At 46.0% G+C, this 24669-nt stretch overlaps 1 protein-coding gene across 2 annotated transcripts in view; it reads right to left on the bottom strand.

Moving 5' to 3' along the window:
* Positions 1–6613: 6613 nt before the first annotated feature.
* NARS2 (asparaginyl-tRNA synthetase 2, mitochondrial) overlaps positions 6614–24669 on the bottom strand; it is a 45331-nt gene continuing 27275 nt past the window's right edge. Inside the window, exons 8-14 of one of the 2 annotated variants that reach the window (XM_084292782.1) lie at positions 19735–19833; positions 19277–19314; positions 17886–17952; positions 16857–16994; positions 16149–16246; positions 14254–14280; positions 6614–7378 (exon numbers count right to left, since the gene is read on the bottom strand). In XM_084292782.1, coding sequence (XP_084148908.1) covers positions 7234–7378; positions 14254–14280; positions 16149–16246; positions 16857–16994; positions 17886–17952; positions 19277–19314; positions 19735–19833 — 612 coding nt within the window. In that variant the 3' untranslated portion in view covers positions 6614–7233. The remainder of the gene's footprint in view (positions 7379–14253; positions 14281–16148; positions 16247–16856; positions 16995–17885; positions 17953–19276; positions 19315–19734; positions 19834–24669) is intronic. The other variant, XM_084292783.1, reaches the window with a different exon arrangement.

Below are 24669 nucleotides of genomic sequence, written 5' to 3' on the forward strand. Positions count from 1 at the left end.
CAGACAGAAGTTCTTCACGCCTGGTCCATCCTTCTGGGATGCCTTGACCGCAGCCGGGCCCTCGGCAAGCAACCGTAAAACAAATCACAATAAAAGGAGCAGGGAGAAGTCTTTGCCCGGCTCCCCTGCCTGTTCACCCGAGCCTGGTATCCCCTGACATCCTTCGGCATTACTTCCAGAGCAGATGGTGCTCTGTGGTAGAGCAAACGAGCAATTATCCTCCTGACACCCCGCGAGGCCTCCCCGCATGCGATCGCAAGAAGTTACTTCACCCCAAGCTAAGAGCTGTTGTCTGGCTTTTCAGCATAATTGGCTGTAATCGAGTTTAATTTGGTTGGTGCAGTAACTCTGAAGACTTTTGTAACCGGATTACTGTCGGCTCAGCGGTCATGTGCCATTATATTTGCTGGGCAAAACAGAAGCCAGAATAAAACCAGATGCTTTCCCCCTGCTCCTCCTTCCAGCGGCACCCCTCCAGGATATGAGCTCGCGCTGCACAGTCACCGTAATGAAGTCAAAATGCTATTAGAAGAAGGAAGTCGTTGCTGTCATATTACATTCAGGCCTCTCCTAGAAAGCGTAAATGATCTGCTCTATGTATCTCTGTTTGTTTACAGTCGGAGACCACGCACAGCTTAGGGCTAAAAATACTGGAGCACAGATCTACGATGCGCACGAGCTTTGAGGTGAACAAATCTCATTATCCTTCTGGTACAGAGAGGGGAGCTCGGACCAGGAGCAGGAGTGAATGAGCCCCTCAGGTCCCATTTTCTGCTGTACATCACCAGCCAAGAGAAAGGACTACCAGGATGAGAATGCTGTGTCTGTAGCAGATGCACGGATCTACGGCAAGCAAGCCATAGGTGAGAAAGGCAAATGTCACTAAGCCAGCAGCATAAAGCCCTTCTTTTCAGACCTTCCAGCTCCTACTGGCGTTAACTTACCCAGGCAGCGTGTGAAAGGCTGTTCTCATCAGGCTTTAGGACAAATTTTGAAAATTCAAGACCCTGTGGACCCCCAGATGTTGGGATTTAAGACCCGGTGATATCCTCCTGACTGATGCTGAGACCAGACAAATGGAGACTGAAATGTACTTTTTTTTTTAACGGTGAAAATGTACTTTTTTAAACAGTGAAAATGTATTTTTTTTTTAACAGTGAAAATATTCATGGGAACAACGCATGGAAGAGATAGGATCTTGTGGTTTCACAGCACTGGAGGCTATTTGGAGGCATAGGAAACGTATTATGTTCCTGGCTTGAATGCCTGTTGTCAGATAGATGCCTCCTAAAAACTCAGCTCAGTTTTGAATTGCAGATAAACTGTGAAAAGACCAAAGAGACTTCTCCGAGAAGCAAAGCAACATCTTCAGCTCCCAGTCCCAAATGCTGCGGAGCAGGCACCCGCACGGCTGAATGCTGGTAGGCTGCAGACGCAGGCGTTTGCATCTCTGGTTCTGGCCAGATGGCTAGTCCGAGTTTCTAATGATCTGGGAAATGAACGCTTCGTAATGTTGCATCTCTGAGGGGTTAGCACCAACTTTCTTCCAGTTTCCATACCAGCACTGCTCCAGATGGCACCAGATCTCGGGCGGGGATGGGAGTAACGCGCTGCTAAAAGCTGCACGTGCTCCGAGGAGGCGGCAATGTAATCCTGCCAGGCAATCACCCGTCAAGTTCGTTAACAAATATGCTCATGAAATGTGTTCAACGCTTGCATCCTATACTTCCTAAGTCACCATAAACGACAATAATTGATTAACGCCATTAAAAACGGAATATGAAAGCGTTTTTCAGCCACTGCAGAAGCCAAGCCCTCAGATTTCATTTGCGTTGTACTTTGGGTTGAGCGAGTGGCAGAGTTCAAACACGTGGGGTTATTTATAGGGAAAGCACTTTGCTGTGCAGAGCCCCTTCTGTGACACACCGCACGCTGCTGGGCAAGCCCCAGCGCACGTGGTGGTTTATTTACATTAAACAACCAGAGAGGTCACTTCAAGTGCTTCACGGGGATGGCATCGTGCGACTCCAGCCCGGCAGAACGAGGCCTCATCAGCAGAAATGTCTGCTTGACTCAGGCAGAGGAGCCTCCAAATCTAATTCTGACTTTGCTTCCCTCTATAAGCTCTGGCAGGTCCCTTCATCTGTCCCTGCACTCACCTTGAGCATCGGTTTTCTCATGGCTGCACAGACACAGAGAGGTCAGCAAGCCTTGGAGTTGTTTGGGTGGGCAGTCTGTGGCCGTGCTTCCAGCAGCAGAGCAGCAAAGCTGAAGGACACACGGGAGATGGGAGAGCTGAATCTCAAAGATTATGCATCACACGCCTGCTTCACGTGGCTTAATCTGGCTTAATTACAACGCCGAGCATTTAGAGCCTGGGATCTTCAAAGGGCCACGAAGAGTACTGAATTAATGCTCAAAAATCACTCTGGAATTAAAGAATTACTCCATAGAATTGCTGTTGCACCGCCACTGCGTCTGTGAAATGAAATTATTTTCCCCCGTGGCTGGAAACGCAGCGTCTCTTGGAATTCATGGCTGATCGTACAGGAGTGTCCAATATAGAAATGTGTGAACGTGGTTTGTCAAGGCTACCTTCCAGACCACACCGCGAGTTCCTCGGAGCAATTTGTGCCTTTTTTTTTTTTTTTTTGCCAGCAACCCATATGGTTCGTTACTGCTGAAAACCGAGGCCTCCGTTACTACAGCACACGCGAGCGTCAGTACATTAATCTGCTGAAGACAGTAAGAAAGATAAACAGCTCCTGGTGAAGAGCAAAAAGCAGGAGCAGGCTTTGCAGAGAAAATTAAAAATGTGCTCTCTTGGCTCCCTCAAATTATTCAGGAAAAAAAAAATAAAAATCAATTGCAAGAGTAATAAAAACCAACAGCAGCACTGTGAAATCCGTATTGCTCTATCTGAAAGGCCTCGGGACGTACAGGGATAGATAAAAATCACTGAAGCACAGTCTAGGATGTTAGAAATGCCAAAAATGCGTTTGAAATCGGATCGGCTGCAAACATCCTGCCTGGCTTCTGGTGTGGCAGTGCACCCAAAGGCGGAGGGGAGTCTTGTGGGGAGGCAATGCACAAGGACACGGTTGATTTGGGTCAGTTCCATGGTTCTGCCACGTACCGTGGAGAAGCTGCTGAATTGCTCCATGCCTCGATTTCCCACAGAAGTGTCAGCAACAAGGATCCTGAAGCCATTTCACCCGTGTTTCACCCAAAATCGAGCCTACAATTTCTGACAGAGCTAGTCGAAGTCCTTCAAACGGCCTCACAGCCTTGCCCCACTCCTGCCCTTCATGGCAAAGCTCTCCCTTCGCAGCATCTTTGCCTGATCTCGCGCGGCGAACACTGAGACCCAGCTGCAGGACAGATAAGAAGCCACATCACGGCAGCAATAAAGCAACGGGAGCTGTAATTTCTTTGAACTCGGGGTCAAACTTCTTGTTAGCCAAGTCTATAAGAACCCATACAGTAAATTACATGCGTCTCTTTACCAGCAGGATCATAAAATAAAACTTTACAATCCTTCTGAAGGTCACAGCTCGGCAACAAACTGTAAGATAAAACTATAAATTCACCCCCGAGACCAGTTTTCGTGGCTTCACCAGCTTTGGTTAGATCTGAGGAAATTAGGACTTCGACAATCTTTATACAAAATCTTTCTTATTTCTCCTTTGGACCCATCTCCCAGCTCTCCCTAATGTAAGACAGAGGCTGAAACAACAGCAACAGCAAGCGTTAGCGGTTTCAGCAGCAGCAGAGCCTCATTTATCTCCATACACACATTTAATGGGAACAATGACCAGAGTGTTTCTTGGCAAATTAGTCCCTTTCTCCCCCGAAAGACAAACACACCTATAAGCTACTTCCAAAACAATCAATATTAGTCCAGCAAACAAAACCCTACGTTAGGTTTCCCATCAAAGTCTTGGCACTGCCTCGAGTGATGCTCTGTAAATTGCAGCCGCTGTTGAATGAAGTGGAAAGGGGACCGCTGAGCTGGGCACCTCGGTGCTTCTCCCTCCTGTTTTGGGGTGTGAAGGGAGTTAAGGCAGCTACAAACCCTATGCCAGCCTGGCCTGCTGACTCTGAAAATCTGTCTGGGGGACAGAGCTTTATTTCTGTGACTATCTAAGTTAATAGAACAGCCCAAGATCCACACACTGCCATCGTAACTCAGTGTAAATCCTAAGGAGAACAGCAATACCTGCTGCTAGCTAAGGAGCACGTGTTCGCTCTCCTGGGGAGACTGAGGCGTGGTACCAATTTTTGGGTATGATTTTCTTAATTAGATCCTGCACATAAAAATCTGAAGTAAAGGAATTATCTGAGGTTTGTGTGAGCAAAACCAGAAGTCTTCCTTTCAACGTTCACACGCAGACACAATCATCGATGACGCCGATTCTTTCCTCTGAAACTCCAAGTGAGGACAACCCTGAAAAGAGGCAGCGCCGGCTGCTGAGGAACTGAAACTGCAAGAATTACTTACCGACAGCTAGCAGAGATCGTGCTGGTTACCTGGCCTCGAGAGCTGACCCCTTACAGCATTGAAAACACCCCAACGTGAGCTGCGGGTTCAGCTAAGGGATGAGTCCTGTGTGCAAAGAATGACAGCTTTTTATTTCAAGAAGTGTCAGTTTTTAATCTGGCTTCGACTCTTGCTGGAGTGCAGCCTCTGAGCAGAGAAGCAGCGAGGAAATGGCTTCAATCTACGAAACTCTCGGCGTGTTTCCCTGCCTGCATGTCCCAGAGGAAATTCATTCCGGGCCGGGAGCTTCAGAGGAAATAGATGGCATTCCACATGGAAATCCCAGATCAAAACGCCCCTAAGGACAGCCCTGCCAACACACCCAGCACCTCAGAACGAAGCAGAAGTACGTGCACAAGACGAGGGAGGCTGCTCCGCTTGGACACGCAGTGGGGAACGCGCCAAAAAGTGCGTCCTTGCCACCTCTTGCTTCACAACCTGCTGTCCTACGACGGCTACAACCAGGAAAACAAAACGAAACAAACCCTCTGACACTGCTTCATGTACCTACCTGCTCAAAGGTTCAACCTTTTCCTTCTGTCCTGCAACGATCTCTTATTGAGGTGAAGAATGGAGGGCGGATCACACCAGCCCTCGGCTCTTGCAAGGCCTCGATAACCTGCCTGAAACGCTCCCGCCGTCCTTCCCGGTAACTCGTGACTCACTCCACATCATCCCACGGCTTTTGGGCACCTGCCATTGTCTTCTCTTCTCCGCCTTGTTTTTCACCTGCCGCTTTTTAGCCCCACCCGGCCTGTCAGATCTGAGATCCTGTCAGATTCACGGCGTGGCCAACAACCTCCTGCACCTTCACGGGGTGGCCAAAAACCTCCTGCAACTTCCCAGAGTGGCCTTCAAATAGCAGATAGCTCAAATGCACAGAGATACTCGGGTGTCTTATGAACTTCTCAGCGGTTTCAAAGGTGCTCGAACCCTTCCACGGAACCAGACTTACCACCTCGGGCTGTACCAGGAAACACAAAGCAGCAAATGCACGGTTAACACCCGCCTAATCGAGCAGATGAAGGAAAAAACAATCTTGATGTGCAAGGGATACTGCAGTGACTGCACCAAACAGCCCAAAGCAATGACCTCGAGGTGATCTTGTTTGCACGATCATTACACACAAGAGGTCCGGCCGTGGACCGAACTGAAGCACGGCAGGTGCCCCGTTACATAAATTTGTGTTTTTAGATGCTGCAGGTGCAGTACTGCATGGCCTCACTGCAGAGAACTGGGACCAGGATGATACCAGCCCAACGCTGTTTGGTAACTGCTTTGCAATCTCTTTCATCTACTCGGAAAAAAAGTCTTCAGGGCTGTTCTGCAGCCACTTCACGTTCCGCGTGCCAATTTACCTGGGTTCATTAGCAGCAAGGCTGTTACCTTGCTTTTTCTTCTTTATATACATTGTTTTTACTGCAGCTGTCTCGGGCTCCACGCTAGTAAGCACTATGCAAATGACCGGTTGCTGGATGGCTGCTAATTTAGAAGGGAAGAAGGATGCTGGAAACCCTCAGTTTGAGTCCCAAATAAACCACTTGTTTCCAGTTGCCTTGGGCAAGTCACTTGATCTGCCCTGAAATCTGTTTTCAAAACAGAAATGAATATTTCTTTACCTGGCAGGGAAGCTGAGAGCATAAACCCATTAAAGACTGCAAGGAGTTCCGATCCTAGGGTGATAAGCAATTACTTCATACATATGCAAGGGCTGGCAGCGTGCGTTGCTTGTTCCAAAATACACACAGAACTGCTTGGCCCGATGAACAGATATTTTCTCAACAACAAAACAGCAAAGCAACAACAACAAACCGCCAGAAAACTGCAGGTTGGCTTCAGAGGGATGAGCGTGCTCTCGTCTAACTGAACGTTTCCTTCTGCTGTGCAAGGGTGCTTGCTCGGATGCACGAAGCAGGTACCTCCTGCAGAAGCTGTGCGAACAATTCGGGTCCACGCAGAAGGAAACATCAGCCAAAGAGGCTGGAGGAAACGCTTTCCACCAGAATAAGGAGCCACGCAGAGTTACAAAACAACCCAGTGAACATCTTTATTCACAAAATCAACCATCAGCCACCTGATGCGCTCCCGCAGTTCCAGGACGACGTTTTGCCTTGCTAGGTCTGCCTGATTTTTTTCCCGAGGTAAAGAGGATTTGCTTTTAACTCGGGGTGGGGAGAAGCACGCTGCGCAGTTGTCATTTCGTAAGAGCAAAACGCGTCTCAGCCGTGACAATACTTTGCAATTTTATAATACTCCAATCTTCAAAGCGCTGTGCAGGCATTTAATTAAAGCCTATTAAAGCCTCACAGCAGCCCTGGCTCCCCGTCCCTCTCAGGTCACACCTCCTTATTAATATTTCACATGAAACCCCCGCTACCTCCCAACAATACTGATTCAGTACTCCCATCACTCGTGCTAGTCTCAGGAGAACCTCAACCCTTTAGTTAGGGGTTTATTTATTTATTATCACTCCCGAAATCACTAAGGATGTGAACTGCTCTCACATTAACCGCAGCTATGCTTCCATAATCTCACCAGAACGTGTATTATTTTCAGTAAGCCAGGATTAAGCTCATGGAGAGCTTTGTGATGCAAAAATCCTCTCTGTTTCCCACTAAAACGCCCTGTCCCGTGCTCACGTAACGTCCACGTGGTGACAGCAGCGCCTTGCTCCGCTCCAGCCAGCTGCTGAGCTACAGCAGACAGGAGTGAGGGAACCTGGGGAAAGGGATCACGTCCTTGATGTTGTCGACTCCCAAGATGTACTGCAGGTAGCGTTCAAAGCCCATCCCGAAGCCTCCGTGGGGAACCGAGCCGAATTTTCGGAGGTCTAGGTACCTGCGGTGGAAAGAGACAGTTACACTTGCAGCGCGTTTATGCTGAGGTAATTACAACGAGCTTTTTATCTAGGGGTTTGTTTTCCATCTTAATTACTTCTCCTCGCCCCTAACCGCTGTGGGTTTCTGCCAACACAGCCGGGACAGGCCAGGGGTGGGAAGAGGTGTGGCTCCCTGACAGGAGGAGCTTTTATTAGCAGAAACCCCAAGTGCAAAAGCATTTAAACCAGCAGAGCTACGCCTTGCCGATGTGCTAGAGCCTGTTTTGTTTAGGAACGAGAACTCATTTGGGTACAAAGCACGGTTTTACCACCACAGCTCATGCTGAGAGCACCTCTGGAAGTTTTAACAGGTAAAATATCCCGAATAGAGGCACGAGCCCAGGTCTGACGACACAAAACAGAGATGGAGGCGCCTGCTCACAGCTGTTTAGCCTGTGCCATGCTGGTGTTGAAACCTGCCCTGCAATAAATTCTTTCATTTTCTGTCGAGTCACCTTTTCAATAGCCTAAATCATATCATTTCCAGTAATTTCTTCAGAAGACTATTTCTTGGCCCAAGCAGGTCCTGCTGTCTGCTGAATTTTCCCTCAGACCTTTACTTTTCTTTTAAGGTAATGATGATAGCCTTTTTTATTTCCCCCCCGAATCACTTTTACAGGCTGATTCATTTATTCCCCCAGCAAGTCAGCAAAAAATCTTGGCCGTATCTTCTCCAACAATGAGACCTGGAACAAGACATTTCATTTTCCAGAACAGTACCTGTCATCAACAGAAAACTCAGCTCCCTGGTTTGGAAGCAGATATTCCAAATATTATAGAATCACAGAATGGCTCGGGTTGGAAGGGACCTTAAAGCCCATCCAGTTCCAACCCCCTGCCATGGGCAGGGCCACCTCCCGCTAGATCAGGTTGCCCAGGACCCCATCCAACCTGGTCCTGAACACCCCCAGGGATGGGGCACCCACGATATATGGGTTAAGAAGCTTCTTCTTTAGAGCTCCCCATTGCCCTGCTGGATTTCAGCTGCTGTGATACACAAGGACTATGCGTGCAGCTATAAAATGTCACCCACAGTTTTATTTTAACAGGAGTGAACAACATCTCAGCGGGTTTCTTCTTTTATGGGGCCACTTCTGAGCCTGCTGGGGCCACGAAGTTTTTATTCTTTATATGAATGCCCTAGTAGGGGATTGAGTGGCTGCACGTGCATTACGTGCTTCTAATCTTGAATGAATATTTTATCATCCCAGTTTAAAAATGCAAATAAATTAAAATGTAAATATATAACCAAGTATTCTTAAATATGTATTTAAGATGCATATAATTATATACTAATATAATATATAAATATGCAAACAATACATATATAAATATGCATCTTGAATTACACATGCTTACACTATATAATTATATACTATGGAATTACAATATATTACAATATTATGTATTAAATTATATATTAAATATATTTAATAAAATAGACAGCACTGGGTTTGGCTGGAATAATTTTCTTCATAGTAGCTCCTACGGTTCTACACTCTGGATTTGTGATAAAAACAGTGTTGATAACACCTTGATGTGTTAATTATTTTAACTATTTAATTATTTTTAATTATTGCAGAGCAGTGCTTGCACAGCACCAAGGTCTCTTTCTGGTTCTCCCACCCGAGAGGAGGCTGGGGGGAGGCAGCACAAGGAGTTGGGAGGGGACTCAGCCAGGACAGCTGACCCAGCTCACTGGTTTTCACACTTTTACCTTTCTGATCCTCTTCCCCATCCCACTTCGGGGGAACGAAGAAGTGGCTGTGTGGGGCTTAGCTGCCTACCAGGGTTAACTGACAATACATATAAAAATATGTATTTATCACATTTATATAATACATGAATAAATGTAGTAACACCTAAGTACACTTAATAAATACTTAAGTACCCATAAAAACATATGAATTATATATTTTGCTTGTATTTTGATACATATATAGATACATATTTATATTTAAGTGCTTGCCTTTCAGGGTTTTGTTGGTTTGCAGCCCACATTTTAACAGCGTGAAGCCAAAGCAATGCCACTGATCACCTCCTCTTGCAAAACACAAAGACATTCTCCAACAAATGGCTAAGCCTGCAAGACATTGCCCTGGCAGACTGAGTTTGGTGGTAAGACTTTTAGAGCTGAAAATGTTAATTTTTCTTGCAGTTCTTTAACAGTAGTTAAAATTTGGGAAGCCGTATATTATTTTTTTATTTTATTTTTATTCTTTCCATGGGGCTCTGCCTCCTCCACTCTGCTGCCTAAGCAGTAAAACCAAAAGCAGAACTTCCTGCCTCTTCCTAGCACTGACCCACAACGGTTATGCCTGCACTGCAAGCTGAACAGCAGGCTCAAGAGAGGGATATTTGTTGCCTGGTCCCGGGGGCCCACAAGTTTTTTGTCTGCACACAGTCATCTTCAACTTAACCTGCTTCACGCAGGCTGCATTTGTAAGAATTTGGGTTTCCACTTATAAACCAGGATCTGCCTCCGGGGAGCTCTGCTCTGCGATTTTTCAAGGGTTTGCAAGGAAGGCGATGGGCGAACCTGATGCTGAGGGTGGTGACCTGTAAAATATGAACGGCCTCCTAAACGCGAGGGATTTAAGTGCTGCCCGTGGCACAGCAACCTGTCCCAGCTCAGCAGTTCTGAGCTGAACTGGCTAAGCAGCTGGTGACAACTCTAGCAGCAAGCAGCAATTTAAATAACAGCACAAACACTGCTGGTGACATCAGTGAGCCTATCTCGGCCCGTGCAAAGACAGCTGAGGCTACGCCTAGCACCTTTTCCTCCCTTCTGCTGGCAAGAGAGTTTACAAAGTCATCACAAAGAGATGAAGTAACTCAGCTGCTTCCAGATGAACAATAATAATAAATTCTACCCTTGCTTATCCAGGGCTTTCATCTGTGGATCTCAAAGCACTCTGAGAAGCCATTTTGGCAAAAGGACCGAAACAAAACCCATTAAAGTTAATAGAAAAAGTCCATTGAATTAAACGTGCTGAGGATCAAGCCTGTGAATCCTTCCTGATGACTGTGCTTAGACGAAGCAAAGGAATTGAGAAATTTTCCATTCTTCCCAGATGAAAGAAAAAAGTAACTGCCTGCAGATGAAAAGAAAAATCCCTTTAGGCTGGGAAATGTTCCCCGAGGTTTCCTTCATTCAATAATCTCCAGACACTGGATGTTTCTCACCTCAAAAACAGCAAAAACAGCCATGAACTAATCTAGCTGTTTCTCCCAGTGCCTCATACTTATGAGGAGGGATGAGCCCCTCACTGGCAACTGGGGGGCCAGTTGCAACAACATTCTAAGGGGGAAATAAGTTTATGTGACCGCAGCTAGCCCCTGAGTTCATGTTCAGGACCCAGAGGGCTGGTTGCTCTTCTGAGATTTGAAATTTACTAAAATACGTGCTGCAACAACATCCCCTGGCAGCGAATTCCACCAGCTTGTTATGTGGCAAGTTAGCAAAGCATTCCCTAGAAAAGCATTCCCTTTCATCCCTTTAAAAACCTATATCCTTTCACCATCATCCTGAAATCCTGCGCTGCACAGCAAGGCCCTATGAAGAACAGCACTCTCCTAGGGACCATTTGTAAAGCAGAATGTATTCTTTTCGGTCTCCTTTCAAAACAAACACCACCTTCATCTTTTATGTAACTGTCTTGTTATACTGAAGCCTCCGCAGCCAGTTAGAAGAAAAAGTACAGCCGAAAGAACAAAGACACTGCAGTCCACAAAGAGGAATATCCTACTGGAAGAAAAAAAATAAGGAAAATATATGGGTAATGAAAAACTGCTAGTGACATGAGATGGCATTTGCAGGACCATTTGGTTAAATGTTTCAGGTACTGAGCATGCAAAGTAACCATGATGCTGGGAAAAATGCTGTCTTTGGTTTTGTACAACTTCTGCTCTGCTACAACTTTTTGGGAATCTTCCAGCAATCTTCCAGCGCTTCCCTGTTCTAATCAGAGCAGCAACAAGAGGGTCAGGCTTCTTCCAAGGAGAGCGATGGTTCTACCTGCTTTCACTGGGCTCTGAAGAAGGTTCAAGGAGGACATGAATGCTGTGACTGCCCATTGATCTGAAGCAGCTCACCAGTGCTGCTGTTTCTTAAGCCCTCTCCTTTCTACCTTGCCACCTGACAGAATGCTCTGACATTAGAGTCACAGAATCATTAGGGTTGGAAAAGACCTCTGAGATCATTCAAGCATCAAAGACAACTGTAAATAAAAAAGGCCAAGAAGACTGAAGCTCAATATTCACCATCTAAGGCCAAGATGGCACAGTAATATCCATCCTAAGACAGCAGGTAACGTCTGCCCTGGTGCTATGTCCAAGGAAATTGGTGCTTATATGCAGAAAGACCACCTGAAATGCTGCTCGTGCTGGTATGGGGACACGTTCATTACAAAGAAGTAGAGTTTTGTTATTGCTCGTGCTAAGTTGGCACTTGGAGTCTGCAGGCAGGGCAAGGCCCTGTTTGTGAGGCAATGCACACAATGGTCACAGAGAATTCAGGCTTTGCCCTGTGGAGCTGACAGCCTAAACTGGCAAAGAACAGCAGGAAGAGGCACAGAGGCAGCAAGTGAGTTCCCAGGGCAAACTCTGACCACCTGACTTTCCCACCTCACTTGCACAGACCTCTCAGCCTAGCCAAGATCAGCATCTGCAGCACCGAGCTCTTTTCTATCTACTGTTCAAAGGAAAGAGTGTGAAAATAAGAAACAGTCACTGCGAAGCCAAGCCAGATAGTTCCCCAGCTCATATTCTTTACAGAAAGAAACCTGTGCAACAGGAAAGATGTCCTGAGCTGAGGAAGATTCAGAGGAGTTTGGCTATATCCATTTATCTACTTTTTGAAAAGCTTTCTAGAAGACAGGGAGGGGCAGAAGCACCACAAATCATCGGATGCCTCTTTGACCGATGACTCCCCCACCAGCAAGGAAGTCTTGAAGCCACGAATAGCAGCAGCGTGTCCCAAAATATCCTCGTGCTTACTCAGAGAAGAAAACAGGCAGAAACCGAGATATGGCATTAGACGGGGGATTTCAGAAGGGACCACATCTTGCACAGCCCATTCAGGAGTTAGCAAATATTGCACTTCAAAAGGAATGACTCAGCTGCTCTCAGAAGGGTTTGTGTGCCAGCTTCGGAGACTGAATTCAATCACAGAAATGGAGGAAATTAATTTCAGTCTCTCCTGCCACCTTGACTGAGAAGATGCTGGCAAACCACCGACCTCTCTTCTGGCAGATTCTGGAGCAAGAGGCCAGTAGGAACCACAGATCTCCTGCGCCTTCCTAGCACACCAGGCTCTGCTACGGCAAGGCTCTTCAATCAGTTTCAGTCTTCTCTGGGAAGCTGCATCATCCACAACGGTGTGGACGGAAAAGGAGAGCAGAGAATCTCCAAATGAGATTACAGAAGGAAGGAGTTTCCAAAATGTCACTGCTACACGACATGAAACTGAAAATGGGCCACGGGCAATGTCTTGGTCTTCTCTTCGCAGGAGGCATAAGGCAGGGCTGAGCAGTGCTGAGAGGCTCCCTGCTACTGAGCACCAAGCTTTCTCAGGCCGTACCTCAAATCCTGACCACACAACTGATTATCCTTGGTCAGGACAACCCTTCCCTCTCCAGCAGACCCAATATTTAATTACCTACATACGTTGGGAGTTGCTGACTATGCTCCTCTAGTGTATCAGGTGCTGGGCAGGGTTAGGAAAAAAACAACCATCCTGTGTACCACCCAGAGTCCTGGGATTGTTCTGAGTATTTTATATAAGCTCCAAGGGGACAACTAAGAAGCAGAGCATGCTAAAAGGATTCTGCTTGACTGCTACACCTCACACAGGCACACTGGACATGTTAACAGCTCTCTACCAGCAATTTTACCTGAGAACATGGACAGTTAAAACATGTACCTGCCTAAAAATATTTCCTGCAAACAGAAGCTAAGGGCTCAAAGACATTCCAGACAGAAACCTTCACCCTATGCTCTGGGTTAGATGAGTTGATACAGTGCATTCTGACCCATGAATGCAAATAATAAAGGAAGACACTTCATTCACCCTATTTGCAAATGGATGATGTAAAGGACTGACAGGCACCGAGCACTTCTGAAGTGATTTCATATTGTGGGAGGAGGAGAGTGGAAGAATCTCCTACTACTGCTCTTCTCAAGGCATTCTCCCTAACGAGCACTCCAAATACTGAGGAGTATTTGGATACTCTTCTAAATTTAACATTCTCTGCAGTATCATCCTCTCAGGAGCTATGACCAAGTATGTACCAAGAAACACTTGTCAGGAGGGGCACTAAAATCTTGGCATTTTAATAGGCTACGCTGTTAATTCAAAGGTTGTTCAGCCTCCTTAGCAGGACAGTTTTAATTGCTTCCATGGATTTGTTAGGGAAGGTTTTTCGACCCAATTGCCCTGTCAATTGTAAAAGGAGTTATTCATGGAGCTGTTAAAGGTCACAAATTGCTTGTGGTTCTGCATCCTGTTTATCTCGTGTGCTGGTGGACAGAATCTATGCGGCTTGGAACACAGCTTAATGATTTAATACCGCTGATGAGCTGTAAATTAATCCACTTCGTGCCATCCTGAAAGGAATGACCTGTGCTGTCCGTGGACAAATTGGGAAGATAAACTGTGTAGCATCAGATTAAATTTGTTTAAATGAACTGCCTGTTCCATTTAGACTGGACTGGGCCAAGAAATGTCCCCCTCAAGAACAGAGCCAAAAATAAATAAATACATATGTAAAAGAAACACTTGTTTTAAGAACCTCAGAAGAAGAAATATAGCTTACAGACCAAGATATTGTCTTACCATTGGTAGGTATCTTCAAGTCCTAATCTGTGGAACAAAAAGAAAAAGCCTTGTAAGTAAAGGAACACAACAGATCTTCAGGAGCAGCACTTGACTGGAAGACAATATGAGGTTAAGGGAGGCTCTCGTGATGAAACTCAGTCCAAAAAGGAAAGGCAGGAAGTTAAGGGAAGGCATGGTCGGTGGCTGTCAGCTCTGGCACTTGGTAGACATCTCAAACAGGTTCCCAACATGCTTCTTAAAATGCCAAGTTTGTTGGTAAACAAACAGGGTCGAGCCCAACTTCATGCAAAAACTTCTGCACATTCTTAAATTGAGGCAAATGAATAAAATCTACTTGTGAATTTCTGGAGAGAACAGGCCTAAATACTGAATTTACATGCAGCCAAACTCACTTGTAAATGAGTATAAATCTCTTCACATATGCGGCTATGGAATGATGCAAATTTTCCCCTTTCTTAGTTCACAAAACCACTAAAGATGCCACGGATTTCATAACGTGTAAAGCCATTAAATAAAAATAGTTTCGGTAAAACTATTAAATAAAACCGTGGCTTTTCCTAATTGCCACCAGTGCAACCTCCCTGTTTTCCTGTCCTGGCAGAAACTGAGCAAAGTTGATGTTGTTTTTTTTTTTTCTCCACTTCTCTCAACACAAACAAGAATGTCTGTAAGCAAAATTAGACCATTTTGCTGATCTTCAGCGCGTTGCAGCAGTCCCTGTAGGACTTGTAGCAAGAATCCAGCTCTCTCTCTAGTTACGGTGGGTCTGCAGGAATTTCAAGAATTTAAAGGCATTAACAAAGTATTTTGACTCAGCACATCAGGTCCTGAGCACTCAAAACTGAGAAAAATGTAGTAAGTATGATTATTTTTCCATGTGTTTCCATCTTCAGTGTAGAGCTGTACTTTAAGGCCACTGTAGATACACCATTTGTAGCCTGAAATGCTTCCTGTGTGTTCCCTGCCAAACAAAAAAGTCTGGCTTTAACCTTTACCAGGATCCCTCCTCCAGCTGCACACCTGGAGGGCTGGGGACTCGGGATCTCACTGTCAAAAATGTCAAGTGCAGCAGGCAACACTGCTCATTGCTTCAGACGAAGCGTGCCTCCTTCTGGAGAGCTCACAGGGAGAGGAACAACAAGCAAAGGGAGGCCTTGCAGGGAATATATCACCCTACACTGCAAACTGAGAACCACCATGCCAGTGATTTAATTGCCCTGTCTGTTGTTTTCATTATGCTGAAATGGGTTTTGCTTTTCTCCGCTGACTCGATCCATCTCTGTGGGCACGCAGCTGATTTGAGTGATAAATTCTGCCCCAACATGCAAATGATGTTGCTCTGGGATTAATCCCCCTCTAAAATTGCTGTGTGCAAGTGTATGACTGGCACAAACGGACTCCTGTGAGTTATGAAAGGTTTTCTGGAAAACTCAGGCATGATCTAGGGAGTGATTTTCCATGGAGATTTACCCCATCTGTAACCTCAGTTATTGTTAATTAAACAGCAGCTTTGATATCCTGACACTGAATTTAGCCTAAAATCACTCCACGTCACACGAGCCAGAACAAAGCAGCAAGGAAAGAGACTGTCAAAGAGCCTGCGTGACTCAGAACAGCTCCCAGCCACTTCCAGGGAAGCTTCTCACCAAGCTGTTAGCTAAGAGAAGTGTTCTCTGAAATGATGCCACCGAGGCCAGCTGCATCACGGCTAGCGGAGCTTCTGACCAGAGCTGCAGTTCCTCAGTTGCACAACGCAGTAACAAAAATATCCGAGCTCTGGGTGACAACTTCCACCTTCACAGTCAGCTCGCAGCCACCAAAACTGTGGAGGGAAGGTTCGAGGATGAAGTGCTTCAGAGCAGGGCCTCCTGGCACCTGCAGGTCCCACGTACCTCTGCAGGCGGGACTGGAGGAAGGGCAGGCGCTCCTCTCTCAAGCTGCCTCCACACAACTCCCCGATTCCTGGTACGAGGAGGTCAACAGCTGCAACCTTAAAAGAAACAAAAATAACGTCAGTCATGCCCTTCAGTCCACAGCAGAAGCACAGCAGACACCGGATGGTTGTTTGTAAAAAAGCTGCTTTAATTATCCCGTCCAGTCCAGGACCCCGAGGTGAGTATTTTCACGTGCTCAAAAAGTCTCTTTTGGGCAGGAGAAGGCTGGGAGGGAAGCCTACAATGGCAGAAGCTGTCAGGCCTCCAGAAAACCTAAACGAGGGCAGTCACGTTCCAGGCTGAGGGCGTTTGCACCACGTGGTGTGAACTGAATGCCAGGTCACTCTGGAGACAGGAGTGCACATAGGAAAATCTGTACATGGTGCAAAAAAACAAACAGGAGCTCACAAGGAGGCAAACACGCACAGGACCTGATTTCCTTAGAGTTTATGCAGCTCTAAAAACCTAACGCTACCCAACTCCTGAACCTTCCTCCTGGTACTCCTGCTTTGTGGATTTCTTCTACAACAGAAAAAAGACCGGACAGGATCATATCTCAGCTTGGACTTGTTGAGTGGAGGCCCAGCAGAAGGCTATCCTCGTTTATCAGAGGCTGAGGCACACACTCAGCTGAAAAGGAGGTGGAAGCGTGACCCGTGGACTCACTGTTCTTTGGGGTCCGTCTTCGTTGTCCCGCATGTAGAAAGGTTTGAGGTCGTAGGGGTAGTTAATGACAAACACAGGAACCTCCCCGCAGTGCTGCACCAGGTACTTCTCATGTTCCGTTTGGAGGTCACAGCCCCACTGTGAAGACAAGAAAAGGGACCTGGTGTCACGCTTTGCCTGTGGTAAGAGACGCGGCAAAATCCCTGCAGAGGAGAGGCGCGGCTTTGACCCACATGAAACCACGAGCAGTAACTCCGAGAGCCCACGGGGCTGGGGGAAAATCTGCTAAGACAACAGAATTCCACAGGTTTGAAGGCAGAGCAAAGCAATGAAATAACAGAGGTAAATTTCCCAGAACAGGGCCAGACTTCCCTGCAGCTGATACAAAATCAGAAAAAAAACAACAAACCAACCCCCAAAAAAACCCAACAAACAAAACCTTCTCTCCACATCGCTCCAGGGAAACAGGCAGCTGTCCCAAACTGCTTTACTCAGCCCAGCACACCAGCCTTATTTTGGCGTACAGAAAGCAGCTCTGCCAGGATGACCACTCTCTCCTTGCTGTCTCCTGTTACAAGCTACTTTAATTCTCACTTAGGAAAACCCAGCATCCTACCAACCAATTCTTTCCTACTGGAAAACCTGGCCATCTGCAATGCCCTTTGCTTCTGCTTTCTTCCAGTGATGTTACAAATTCTGGGGCTTTTGATGAGAAAAGGGAATCAGGTGATTCTCCTTCCCAGGTAACAATTATCCTTTGGAGAGGCAAAGGGTTCCGCTTACCTCCATGTAGGTTACATGATATTTTGACATGGTTTTGGCTTATTAGAACTTGTAAAACTTTTGGTGCTACCTAAATATCATTCCCTTATTTGAAGACGACTGAAGAATGATGACAGCAGACACCACAACACACTCAGCACTACTCAGATACAGAAAGAGAGAAAGGAGGCTTCCCTGAGACCTGCAAAGTTTTTCAGGCTGTGTGCAAAAACAGGCACAGGGAGAAGCCGCCAGGCAACCACCTACCTCTGGCTTAAAAGCAAAAGTTTGAGAGGCTTGCTTCAAAATTTCCACCGCTTCGTTGTAGGAAATTCTACAAGACAAAAAAAAAAAAAAGAATTTAGAGATAACTGTGAAAGGAATAACAAGAAAGTTTTCTGGCCAAGCTTTGCACTGGAAAATGAAGGAGGCATTTCCCCCCGGCCATGCCAACTTGTGCTGTGATGTCAGACTTCCCAATAATGCTTTGGATGGAAACCAAAAGCTTACATTTTATATGGCAAGCGCCCCGTGCTTTCCTGTGCTTCGGCTACATGCAGGAAGTGCTAAGCTCTCAAGCCACTTCTGCGTTATTGCAACGCTGCATTTCAGTCGGAAGGGAGTTTTGCACAGAACCTCTTCATACAAATTTGATTTTTTTTTTTTTTAAATTTATTAAAGAAACCTGTCCTCACTGGCACAGTTCCAACAACGCAGCTCCATCGTTCAGCACGGTGTTAGGAGGCAAAAATAACAGCCCAGAGCGCAAAGAACTCGTACCTCCAACCTTTTTATTCTGCAAATACCGTGAGGTTTATTTGCAGCAAGGTTTCTCTGCTCCTCTGACAGCTTTGAAAGCTGTTTCTCCACTGATTTCCACCGGTACAGGAGAACAGCACCATGGCAAAGCAAACAGAAGTGCAGTCAGAGATGCTGCAGGTTTGGTAACTGGAAATCAAGACTCGATGGGAGGTGCTTTTGCTGACAAGTTTTCCACATAGCAAGCAAATGCTGCAGACAGAAAGAGCAACTTGCTCATGGTAATTTCATCTCTCTGTATCGTTAGCCAAATGCAATTATAAAACAAATTCCCTGAAGGGCACGAGCTCTTTACGTCCATGGAAGGCTTCTGGAGGAAATGCATCAGGAATACCTCTGGAGGAGGTATTTTAGGGGGGCACGGAAGGAAATCAAAATTCTTCCGTTCTTTAGCACAGAGCAAAACGGAAAAAGGAGTTGCACAAGTGATTGGGAATAAAAAATCAGCTGGCCTTTTTAAACATCAAAAATATTTGCAGAAAAGAGGATATGCTGGAGAGAAAATGTGAAGGAGGGCAGAGCACCAAAGCTGAAACCAAGGAGCAAACCACTGGGAGCAAACCACTCGTCAGGTGCATGTGAAAGGAGGACACCCTGGCAGAAAGAGGATCTTGTCTAGGCAAGCAAAAGCGAAAGGACGGCAGAACCAGACGCTGGTCTCATGCAGAGGTGACAGGAGGACTGGCAAACAGAACAGAAGGAATTTCGGTTCGTGCTCTTGAGGAGACCTTATGTTAACCCAGCAGGCACCGAGTTGGGGCAGAAAAAGAAGATAGAGAAAATAGGAACCCTTTCCCCAAAAGCCCTCTTCCAGATCATTTTGAAATCGAAGTACTTACGTGACGAATTTGTTCTTCAGCATTTGTTCCAACCTGCCCTTGGTCAAAACAAGAAAAACAAAAGAGTAAAGCAACTCCTAAGGGTTCAGGGGCACAGAAGAAGCAGAGAGAAGTCACCCCCCTCTAAGTTTTGATTTGTGGGTCTGCGTTGTGCTCTAGATAAGGGTCAAAATCCACTCCAAGCCATGCAGTGCTAAAAGGGAAGCTACTTTTGGAGCTGAGGATTCGGAGGCCAGTAGGTGACGACACAACTACAGCTTTGCCACAGATGCTATAGCAACTTGTGCATCCTCTCTGCATTGGCCTGAAAAATAACTTAAGCTCAGACCAACTCCTGCCTCTTCACAGTTCATTAACACAGGAGAACAATTAAACAAAAAATAAATTAAGCTCCCCTGTTTTCAAGAGCTCCCAAAATTCATAGAAGGGTCGCAGCTCTTTTCTGTCCCATTTATTACCTTCTGGGCAGGAGCTACGTATTTATGAAAAAGCTCCACGTCACGAGGACATCTGGAGAACACGGTGCTTGTTGCCGTCTTGAAAAGATCTTCCATAACCTAATAGAGAAAACAGAAGGGCACGAAAAAATAACACTGCTTAGATGTCCCAGACTATAAATAAAACGCGGTGCACATCAGCCAAAGGGTACAAAAGGAGCTTTTGCATGGTCAGACTGCATAAAAAGAGCACCAGCTTGCTAATGCTGCTAATTAGCAGGCTTGCTCACCAGCTGAAGAGGATGAGAACCTGCTTTTCTGCTACAGGTTTAGGGTCTCAGCGTCTGCTGATGGCCTCGGTATCTTCAGTCGAGTATCTCCAGTGCAAAAAGCACACCTGAAACATTCGAGGAGCAGCCACAAATGAACTCATTACAACCATTTGTGGTGACTGGGCTCCGATGAATCATGAGGAGAGGGGAATAAATGTGTGCTGAGTAGAGCCAGCCTGTCCAACAGATTCTGTCTAGAGAGACTCTGCACAGTAAGAGCAAAGCAAAGGGAACACGCACAGAGATGAGCAGAGAGCTAAAACTGACCCATCGATGCGGGGATGTTCAAGAAGCTAAAAAAGGACCTGCTTTAATTTTCCTAAACTAACGTGGATCACCTGAATGACACTCACATCCAGTCTGGATGCACTTAGCTGTTAAAACGGGCTTCACCTATGAAGAATTAAACTAAGCAAATGCCTTTTGGATTCCAAACAAAAACAAACAGAAACCAAAACAAACCAAAACCAAAAAAAGCCCCACATTGTACTCCAGTGCAATTTGATCAGCCTGTTGGAAGTGTCATGTTTGTATTTAAGCAAAGCAGGCTACCCCAAACACTTGCTGGCATGCTGGCAGGTAAGAGTTCCTGCATCTCCTCATAGTCCCACACACCTGCACAAAGTAGGGAGTTGGTAGCTGTGGAGTACTGATGCTCCCAACTCTTCTGCAAAATCATTCTCCTTATTCTCATCTCCTTTGTAAGTAACAGAGCAAAGCAGCTGGACTGCATTTCACCTTAGCCTCGATGAGACCAGGTTTTTCACAACAAAAAGCACCTCTGAAAGTCCTGGTGCATTTTCTGTGAGATTAACAACTTGGTTCATTAACCGAAGAGCTGAGAGAAGCAACGTACCCACCGGTGATCTCTAGGTGAACAGAGGTCCCTGGATACTGCCCAGGGGAGACTAACTGCACGAAGATGAACCTGACTTCTGGTCTGCAGATCTGAGGAAGAAGCAAGTAAGGAACCAGACCTTACAGGGCAAGAGGAACAAAACACAGAAGAAAGAAGAAGCTGGGCTCCTGACGTAACTACACTGAGATCCCAGGCATTTTCTTCAAACTCTCATGTCTAGAAGACCGTTCTTTCTTCATCACCTGGCCTGAACTGCTGCTCTGTGCTGATGAACAGTCTCTGCATCCCACCAGCTGGTAAGTCAGGCCCTGTCTTCATCCCTTTGGAGCCAAACTCAGCCTTGAGACTCCTGCATCAATCTGGGCCCTCTGTTTAGAAAGGCAAGATCCAAATGAGGCCCAGCAGATGAACAGTTTCTCCCTACTGCTACTCAAGCACAGAGGAAATGAAAAGCTAGCATTCCTGCTGCTGAGTGGCAAACAAGCAAACAGGCAGCTTTGAACCTTCTTCAAAGTAGCTAGAAAAAGGCTTATGCAAATGAAATTAGAAAACCTGGCAATTCATCTGGTTTCGCCGAGGCAGAGACGGAGGGGTTTTACATTAAGCTTCCTCTTTCTAGAAAATGAAAGTATCATCTGGTTTTAGAAAAGCATGTTGTTTAATTAGCACTTTTTTTTTTTTTTTTTTTTCCCTCGCTGTGCGATAAAGTAACAATTAGGTTCCCACAGCCTTCAACACAAGCAGCTTCCTCTTGTGGAAAAAAGATGTGGGTGGTATGGGAAAAACAATCTGAGAAACATTTCCAGGTTTGAGACTGAGGTTTAATCCTGGCAAAAAAAAAAAAAAAAAAAAAAGAAAAAAAAGAAAAGACAGACACGTGGGTCATGCGTCGGCCTCCTCACTGCTCTTAACTCTTATTTATGCCAAATGTGTACCAGGCACGAACAGCAGGGCGAAAAATAAAGGGAGAAAAAAGCACTCCGGCTCAGGAGTTCTGGCTTTTAGCAGATTAATGTAATGAAGGACTGGAAAGCAGGCTGGATGAGAAGCGAGTGGAGAACCACAGGTGCTGGCTTGCTGAGCACGTGAGCTGCAGAGATGGCCCAAGTGGCTGGACGTGAGTGAATTCTGGAAGAAGCACGTTTGGTAGGGGACTTTAAAACACCACCAGAACCACAGCTGGTAGCTTGTCTTGGAGGTGGGACTCTTGGTGTCCAAAAGTTTGCTTGCTTCATAATGAAAATGCAGGAATTGTGCTGCTGGAAAGGCAGGTGAGGAGGACAGAGGTCAACATCTTCCCTTCTCCCCTACGTCTCCCTACTTTTATCTGGTGATTCTCACCCTCCAAAGAAGTTCTGCAGCATCGGTTCTGGCCTTCCCTGATGTTGCTGCGAAACTTAATGATTGCCTCTCTGATTTTGAGTTGTTTAATTTTGCCTCGGAGCTTTTGATACTGCGACTTATTCTCTTCCCAAATCACGTTGTGACCAGGGGTGAAACAGGAAATCATCACCAAACCAGTGGCAAACGTCAGCAGCAGCAACCGAAGGTGCTGTGCACAACGAGAGGGGTTCCAATCATCACCTGTCCGTATAAACATCACCCAGGCATACTTTCAGAAAAAACAGAGGGCAGGCTCACACCAGATTCTGGCTCACACCTGCCTGCTGCTGGGAAGTAGTAAATAAATTCCTGGCTTTGGTTTGCTTGCCTGTGTGGCTTTTTGCTGTACCTACCAAGCTGTCTTTGTCTCAACCCACTTTTATCTTTCCCATTCTCTCTCCCAGGCCACCAGGGGACAGCGAGCGAGCGGCTGCAGAAGAGCAGAGCACACCACTTCTACAGCAAAGGAAGCATTTACCAGGACCACAGGAGAAATATGCTTGCAAGGGATATTCCTCTTCACATCTTCCTGTCTCCTACGGTACCCTGATAATCCTATTAGTTCTCCAAAGAAGATCGTAAAGGAGAAGTGTTAGAGACTAGCTCAGACTAGAGCTCAAATGCTGTGGGTTGAATTTTGTTCTCCGTTTTATGCAGTTCGTGTTGCCAAGATTTGACTTTATTAAGGAAGACTGACACTAGGCAACAACTGCTCTCAGAAAAAAACTTATTTTGGGTATTTTCCAACTTTGCAGCCTAAATAATGTTCTTTTAACATGGTTTTGTATGCATGTTTAACGAAATTCAATAATGATGGCACCACGTTACCTCTCTGAGGCCCCGTTAGTGTCACGAGTGAAGTGGGACCCTTTAAAATCCTCTTCACTGTCAGGACAGCCAAAAAGAAAAATAGAAGATGACGACCTACAGACATGACTGCTTAACACAGCACTGGAGAGAGGGGGAAAGGGTGGGAACAGGCATCTCACAGGACAGGTAGGAATGGAGATCTTGGACTTCCAGCACTCTGCTGAGACCAGACACTTCCATATAAGACAGATGTCTTCTAACCTGACCTTCTCCTAACTCTTTCTTGCTCATCTTGGAGGAACTTCTAGCCTCAACTCCTTTGGAAAGAGGCCACAAAGGCCTGAGAACCACTCGCACACTCCCTATAGGCTGAAGCAGTAACAGCATCAGGCCGAGTGCAGCACCGAGCACACGGAGTGCTGTGGGACTTTCCGCAGCAAGGATTGTGAAACCTGCCTGCCTTGCGAGAGTCTCGGCTTCTTGGGAGCACGAAGACACGGTTTGGCACAAAGCAGAAACTTATGCTGCGTGATCGAGACACGCAGGACTTCCTAAGAACTGGGCTGCTAATTTAGGAATAACTGAGCATTACTCCGTGCAGTTACACCGGGGAAAAACAGACCTTTGCTCTTGAATCTTGCTCTTCCTTTTATTTTGTAAAGAAAGCTGCTTTTCTTTTGGAGCTTTGGCTAAAGAAGCACCTCACTAGAGAACAGTAAACACGCATTTCTTTGTAGCAAGGCTCTTCTGTACCCTTTAACGGTGCAAAAACAAATACTTGCAAGATGTCCCTGAAGAAGCTGAGCACTCCCAGCATGCTCACTTGTGTTGGAGGTATTCATTCCACGTCTTGAACACCAATTTTAAAAATAATTTTGCAACAATCCAGCTCTTTATCTGAGGACAAAGTTCAGATGCTAACCGTAGCCAATAGCCCCCGAGGCTTTCAGCTGGGTGTTTGGCATCAAACAAAGAACACCACAAGCTGCCCAGTGGGCAGATAGGGGAGAGAACACTGCCTTTACGTCAGTTATGTGGGGAAAAAGAAACTTAACTGAGGCTTTAGAGCAGCTGTCAGGTTTTTTTGTGTGTATTTTTATTCTTTTGTTATTTTTCCAAAAGAGATTGCCCAACGATTTAAAAATAAACAAAACAGGAACTCCACTTCTGCAAGAGAGAACATCACAAAAGTAAGCGTTTTGCAATGTGGACTTGCTAAGGGGGATGCAAAACCATTGCTGCTAGGAGGATTTCTGTAACAAGAAAGGATTCTTGTCAGAGACTTTGGGGCACGAGAAAGAAGGGAAAAATGAATCACAGAATCACAGAATTTCTAGGTTGGAAGAGACCTCAAGATCATCGAGTCCAACCTCTGACCTAACGCTAACAGTCCCCACTAAACCATATCCCTAAGCTCTACATCTAAACGTCTTTTGAAGACTTCCAGGGATGGTGACTCCACCACTTCCCTGGGCAGCCTGTTCCAGTGCCTCACAACCCTTTCAGTGAAGAAGTTCTTCCTAACATCTAACCTAAAACTCCCCTGGCTCAACTTAAGCCCATTCCCCCTCG

This window comes from Netta rufina, assembly GCF_964035555.1.
Source record: "Netta rufina genome assembly, chromosome: 1".
NCBI classification, from domain to species: domain Eukaryota; kingdom Metazoa; phylum Chordata; class Aves; order Anseriformes; family Anatidae; genus Netta; species Netta rufina.